Here is a 7,500-nt window from a genome sequence, read left to right as displayed (position 1 = left end):
GATATATACATGAAGGTAGTGGGTTAGCAAGGGCACCAGCCACCGGTTGAGATACTACCACTAGAGACTTTGCAATGCCATAGCTTATTGTACACACAGGTACACTATTTTTCTATTGATAATAATCTTAGCGAAATATTGCTATGATTGCAAAATAGAAACAAAATTGCAAGATCTATTAACTCAGTTAATCAAAATAAGATATGACCTCTAAGATAGATTCTATTTCTATTAAATACATCAATAAAGGTCATTATGAATTAGCAGTACTTATACAATAGCACCTGAAGACCCGAGAGAAGAATTGGCAGTGACCTAAGTTTCAAATTCTGAAAACAAATCTTTAAATAATCAAATACACATTTTTTTCTTTTTACAGGTTTGGGTGACTGCCACTACCGTAGCAGGCGAAGGCAACTCCTCCCCCAGAATGACTGCCATGCCCTCAGCCACCCCGAAGCACGCCCCAATCGCAGTCGGCGGAGGTCAGGTGTGGCGAGTTGGGATGGGGGCGGGTGTCACCTTAGGGTGTCGTGGCATTGGCACTCCTCCGCCGGTCCTTACCTGGATCAAAGGGCCTGGGCACCTCATTTCCAATGGCCAGTACACCCAGCTGCTTCCTGGAGGAGATTTACACCTTACTGGTACAGGAAATTATTCTTTCTTAAGTTTTTATAGTTTATGTGTGAAAGATTTATTTTTAATGTTGTTACTGCTCTTAAGATATTTCATTTGAATTGTTCTTGTAGTTTAAATATTTCATCATTTCCATTCCTCACTGGGATATTTTCCCTGTTGGAGCCCTTGGGCGTGTAGCATCCTGTTTTTTTCCAATTAGGGGTTGTAGTTTAGCTTGTTGTGATATAATAATAATAATAATAATAATAATGATAATAATAAATGATAATAATAATGATGATGATGATAATGATGGTTATGACAAAGGATCGGTTATAAGGTTTGTTTGTACATAAGTATTGAGCAACTTGAAAAATAAGTATTGTACACAATTATTGTGAAAATAATTCTTCAAATCTTTATGTACTATTTATCTGTATTATGAGAAGACGTAACGCATTAATTTCATCGAATTAAAAGCTGCCAACCTTAAGACTACCGCAATAACATACTAAAAAGACACTTACTTCGAAAATTCCTTGTGCTAAACAACTGCTCTTTTTTAAAATTCCCTGGTGTTTGTTTTCCAATGCACAGGCGTACGTGAGAGCTCCAACTACACTTGCAGGGTTACCAATTCCGAAGGTTCCGACAGTCTCACCCACCAGGTGATTGTGATCACCACACCAGAGCCACCGAAACTGACCCTCGCCTATGCGACGTATGATTCCCTTAATCTTTCCATCACTCCTTCTCGAGATGGAGGAGCACCCATCCTGGGTGAGTTTTTTATCAGATCTTTTTTTTTTTATGAAAAAAACATTTTGTTTTTGTTTCATTTGTTTGATGTCGGCTATCCCCCAAAATTGGGGGAAGTGCCTTGGTAAATGTATGTATGTATGTCTCCTAACGTTGTTTTTGTTTACGCTTTAATTCCCTGTACAAGTTTGATTTGTCTTTTTGCCTCAGTACAAGAGCCCGTGTCTTGCTATTGGCAAGGCGTTATAAAACGAACAAAGGAACGAACGTCTTTTTCTGATGTTATTGATAGAAATGTGTTGAAAACGTAATTTTGTACCGTTTTGTTGTCGTTTTGTTATAGGAGCAAAGAACATGGTTTGGTATATTGAAGCAAGACGAAATGATGGTAATTTATCATAACTCGAACTTTCAAGGAACTCATTTCTGAAATTATTTAATTAGAAAGTAAAAAAAAAAAAGGTAATTGATGATGAAAGATACAATTTACTCTTATTTTTACTCTAAATTTAGAAGTCATCAGTATAGTATGTTTAACTAGTATTTACTACGAAGTAATTAATGTATATACGTTTAGATATTTCGCCTCTTTCCACAAGAAAAGGATTAGGTACAATGAATCTTCAACTCATCTATTCCTAACCACGTACTCAGATTAAACAATTGCACACCACTCTGCTGTAAATCTTAGACTCCATAGTGTCAACCAAGTTTAAAGTTACAGGGGTCTTTCATGATTGTGCAAATTCTATCAAGATTTTGCATATAAGGATTTTTAAATTGAATCTTCTCGTAAAGTCAAAGGAAGCTGAATACAACCTTCTTATTTTACCTTTAATTTTAGAGCCTGATTGATTTTGAATTCTTCTAGTTTTACCTTTGATTTTATAGCCTGGTTGATTTTGAATTCTTCTAGTTTTACCTTTGATTTTAGAGCCTGGTTGATTTTGAATCCTTATAATTTTATCTTTAATTTTAGAGCCTGATTGATTTTGAATTCTTCTAATTTTACCTTTAATTTTAGAGCCTGCTTGAATTTGAATTCTAATAATTTTACCTTTAATTTTAGAGCCTGCTTGATTTTGAATTCTAATAATTTTACCTTTAATTTTAGAGCCTGCTTGATTTTGAATTCTTCTAATTTTACCTTTAATTTTAGAGCCTGCTTGATTTTGAATTCTAATAATTTTACCTTTAATTTTAGAGCCTGATTGATTTTGAATCCTTATAATTTTATCTTCAATATAGAACCGTAATAATTTCGAATCCATACAATTGTACCTTCAAATTTAGAGCCTGATTAATTTCGAATCCTTCTAATTTTACCTTTAATTTTAGAGCCTGGTTGCCTTTAGTCGTTCTAATTTTACTTTTAATTTTAGAGCTTGATCGATTTTTAATTTTAATTTCATCTTTAATTTTAAAGCCTGATTGATTTTGAATCCTTCTAATTTTACCTTTGATTTTAGAGCCTGGTTGATTTTAAATCCTTCTAATATCACCTTCAATTTTAAAACCTGATTGATTTTGAATCCTTCTAATTTTACCTTTGATTTTAGAGCCTGGTTGATTTTAAATCCTTCTAATATCACCTTCAATTTTAAAACCTGATTGATTTTGAATCCTTCTAATTTTACCTTTGATTTTAGAGCCTGGTTGATTTTAAATCCTTCTAATATCACCTTCAATTTTAAAACCTGATTGATTTTGAATCCTTCTAATTTTACCTATGATTACGAAGACATCCAATTTTACCATTAATTTTAGAGCCTGATTTATTTTGAATCCTTCTAATATTGCCTTCAATTTTAGAACCTTATTAATTTCGAATGTCACCCACCAGGATACACCCTCCATCACCGTGGGCGCGCTGGCGAATGGGCTGAAATGAGTGCTGAGCCTGGCACTGTGAGCGTGGTCGTTCGTGGTCTGGCTTGTGGGGCACCTTACCATCTCTACTTGACGGCTTGGAATACCCAGGGCACCAGCACGCCCAGTCCTGTGCTTATTGCCAATACACAGGGGAAATGTTAGTTGAGTTTCTTTACACGCTACACGTATATATGTATGCAGCTTTGGTACATATATATATATATATATATATATATATATATATATATATATATATATATGTATGTGTGTGTGTGTGTATTTATATACTGTATAATATATGTGTATTTTTATATATTATGTAAGGTATATGTATATATAGTGTTTGTAAATATATTGTATATATATACATATATATTATGCTATATATACAGTATATATATATATATATATATATATATATATATATATATATATATATATATACATACATATATATATATATATATATATATATACATACATATATATATATATATATATATATGTATATATATATATATATATACATACATATATATATATATATATATATATATATATATATATATATATATATATATATATATGTATATATATATATATATATATATATATATATATATATATATATATAATGTGTGTATATATATGGGGTTCGGTTGTGTGTGTTATATTAAAGAGAATTATAATCTAGATTATATTGTGCCTTCACTACACTATTATACTAAATTACAACAAATAAAAAGGCTAAGAATATCCTATTTTTGGCATAAATTGAATTCAATCTTTGATTTTGAACTCAAATTATGTTTACAAGACTGAATTTTGAAGAATGTTTTCTTGATTTACGTTCCTTATCAGTCTCAAATTTATTCATTTTAAGTATCAGAAGCATATCTGGGATATTAACTGAACTCTGTTTACTCTAAATGATATCTAATAAGTTTATCACTTCCTGCAAACCTTCAATCATCATTTTTTACTCCATAGCTCCTGGTCGACCAGAACCTGGCAACCTCGTGGAGGTCAACACAACGTGTGTCATACTTCGCTTGTACGCTTGGCCCGAAATGGGTTGTCCCATCACCCACTGGAAGGTAAGATTTTTTGGGATCTATTTCTCCTACTCTTCTCAGTTCAGTGTTTTAACAATGAAATTTGTTAGTAGTAAAATCTATATTATTATTTTATTATTACTATCCAAGCTACAACCCTAGTTGGAAAAGCAAGATGCTATAAGCCCAGGGGCTCCAACAGGGAAAAATAGCCCAGTGAGGAAAGGAAATAAGGAAATAAATAAATGAAGAGAACAAATTAACAATAAATCATTCTAAAATAAGTAACAACGTCAAAACAGACATGTCATATATAAACTATTAACAACATCAAAAACAAATATGTCATAAATTAACTATAAAAAAAAGAACAAAGCCTGTAGAAGAATATTGAGTGTAACATGGCAGGATAGGATTGGAAGCAAAACTATAAGAGAGATAACTCTAGTTCCATATGGTGAGGGGTAGATGGAGATGATTTGGGCATGCTCTTTGCACTCCCCAAAGAGAGATTAGTTCACTAAACGTTCATCTGGGCTCCACAAGGCACTAGAAGAGTTGTAAGACCCATGCCTACATGGCTGAGGACTATGAAGCGTGAAGTAGATGATGAATGGAGAAGTATTGATTTAAATGTTCAAGAAAGATACGACTGGCGAAGTCTAATATAAACTATGAAGAGAGTGACATATGTCAGCCTGTTCAACATAAAAACATTCACCACAAGTCTGAACTTTTGAAGTTCCAACTACCTGATTAGGAAGATCATTCCATAACTTGGTCATAGCTATAATAAAACTTCTAGAAACTGTGCTCTATTGAGCCCTATGCTGTAAAAAGCATGACTATTAGAATTAACTGCATACCTAGTGTTAAAGATAGTTTGGACATGCTCTTCGCACTCCCCAAGAGAGATTAGTTCACCAAACTTTCAGCTGGGCTCCACAAGGCTCTAGAAGAGTTGGAAGACCCATGCCTACATGGCTAAGGAATATGAAGCGCGAAGTAGATGATGAATGGAGAAGTATTGAATTAAAAGCTCAAAATAGAGGCGATTGGTGAAATCTAACCGAGACCCTTTGCGTCAATAGGCGTAGGAGGAGATGATGATGATGATGTTAAGAACGGCCAAATCTGAATGCAAAGTTGATCATATGTGACAAATTATCTTACGTAGGTTGATCTGGGAAGTGAGGCAGATTCCAACCTGTGGCAGCCATTGCACAGTCACGTTGATAGAGACACTACTGACCTGGGTCTCTGCGACCTGTCTTCAACTTCGTGGCACCTGTTGAGACTGACAGCTGTGTCTACTGCGGGAGAGACATCTGTTGTGTATAGAGTAGCAACTCGGGATCATACTGGAGGTGAGTTTCGTGTGCTCTTATTATTCTAATTATTATTGTGGTCCTTTTTTTTTTTTTAGAATGAACAGATTGCATAGTGGGAAAAGCTTTAGTCGAAGAAGGAGATTGCAAAGCAAGGTTAGAAATTTACTGAATAGAGAGGTAAACTTTCTTAAAATCGAATTCCCAGGTTCGGAAAGACAAAGCAAAAAGAAAGGATTAATTGGAATAAGATAAAAAAGTGGTAATATATATATATATATATATATATATATATATATATATATATATATATATATATATATATATATATATATATATATAAATGTATATGTATATATATATATATATATATATATATATACATATATATATATATATATATATATATATATATATATATATATATATATATATATATATATAGCAATGTATCCTAAAAACTAACGCAACGATGCATAATACCTCAAAGTATTATCACAACCTCCTATACAAAGTAGTATCAAGAAAAACATTCAAATTTAAATTAATATTTGACTCAAAGTATCCTGCGTAATCACATTTCACCCAAAATATATTTCCTTCACCTCAAAAGGCTCCATGACAGCGGAGTCTGTGCAGGAGGTGATGCTGGGAAGCGCCTCTGGCGTTGGTGGCTGGCTGGATGCTCACGTCGTGGCAGGGGTTGTGAGCGCGCTCCTCTTGGCAACTGCTCTTATCATCTGCGTCTGCGTTGCTTTCAGGAGAAGGCGGTACGGAGGATACAGGTAAGTTAGTCCTGGATATTTATGCTAAAGAAATTGATTTGATTTTAGTTTTTTTTTTTTTTTAGAGAGAGAGAGAGAGAGAGAGAGAGAGAGAGAGAGAGAGAGAGAGAGAGAGAGAGAGAGAATTGGGTTATCAAGATACTATCTTAGGTATTTGCGCTTTTTTAGACAGACATTTAGATTATCATGACACTAAATATCTTAGATATTTCTACCAAAGAAATGTATTCATTTTAGGTTTTCAGACACTTTTAGATATCAAAAGACTTTAAATATCTCGGTTATTGCTACCAACACTTTATTTTTTTAGTTTTTCAAAGTTTATAGTATCAAAAGACCTCAAATATCCTAATGAGATTAACCACTAAACGTCACCCTCACTTTTAAATGACCAGCAGACAAGGTGAGAGTTTGGACAACAAGGGCGGGGGCGAGGATGACAACGCCCGCAACTGCGAGATCACCCGGTCTCACCTCTACTCCCCAACGCCCACGAAGAAGCCGAGGGGATCCCTGGCTTCCCTGAAGACGCAGGATGACACTTCGGATCCCTACGAGATCTGCCCTTACGCCACCTTCAGGTAATTTAGTTGAAATCGTGTTTCGTATTATAAAATCTTTGTGCTTCTAATAGAAATAGTTGTAAGTCTTTTATAACTTTTCACCAATTTTTTGTCATATTGACTAAAAAATGGGAAAACGTCCATGAATTATTATATAGAATTTTATTAAAAAAAAATTCAAAAATTTAAAGTATTTCTGAAATATCGAAGTTTGATTTATATATTGGAAACTGTTATATAAATTCCCCTAAAAGTATATCTTGCATCATACGTTTTTAAACTTACATATGTAAGTACAATCAAATTATCATTAGAATAAGTCACCAGAAAAGAGCTTTTATCTTCTTTAAACTCAGTAGTTTTACCCCCCCATTTTCTTTACCTATCTGGACGCAATTCTTTCATTTCCTTCATATCTATTTTTTTATGGCTGTTCCCTTTCCTCTTCTACGTCTCCATCTGTCTTCCTTTCACTTCTCTCTCCCTCCCTTCCTCTAAGTCCCTCTGGTGTACCACTTAG

General features: G+C 33.6%; 1 protein-coding gene across 8 annotated transcripts in view; it reads left to right on the top strand.

The window, feature by feature from the left end:
* LOC137615402 (cell adhesion molecule Dscam2-like) overlaps positions 1 to 7,500 on the top strand; it is a 57,918-nt gene that overhangs the window by 45,112 nt on the left and 5,306 nt on the right. For 3 of the 8 annotated variants that reach the window (XM_068345261.1, XM_068345268.1, XM_068345267.1), the window contains exons 21-28: positions 380 to 644; positions 1,216 to 1,398; positions 3,221 to 3,406; positions 4,240 to 4,346; positions 5,482 to 5,671; positions 6,246 to 6,417; positions 6,813 to 6,998; positions 7,480 to 7,500. The exon at positions 7,480 to 7,500 is cut by the window's right edge and continues 170 nt beyond it. In XM_068345261.1, the coding sequence (XP_068201362.1) occupies positions 380 to 644; positions 1,216 to 1,398; positions 3,221 to 3,406; positions 4,240 to 4,346; positions 5,482 to 5,671; positions 6,246 to 6,417; positions 6,813 to 6,998; positions 7,480 to 7,500 (1,310 nt within the window). The remainder of the gene's footprint in view (positions 1 to 379; positions 645 to 1,215; positions 1,399 to 3,220; positions 3,407 to 4,239; positions 4,347 to 5,481; positions 5,672 to 6,245; positions 6,418 to 6,812; positions 6,999 to 7,479) is intronic. The other 5 variants (XM_068345266.1, XM_068345265.1, XM_068345263.1 and 2 more) reach the window with 3 other exon arrangements.

The sequence above is a fragment of the Palaemon carinicauda genome, chromosome 21 (assembly GCF_036898095.1).
Source record: "Palaemon carinicauda isolate YSFRI2023 chromosome 21, ASM3689809v2, whole genome shotgun sequence".
Classification (NCBI taxonomy): domain Eukaryota; kingdom Metazoa; phylum Arthropoda; class Malacostraca; order Decapoda; family Palaemonidae; genus Palaemon; species Palaemon carinicauda.
Note: the sequence above shows the minus strand (reverse complement) of the source record. Positions and strands in the feature narration are given on the sequence as shown.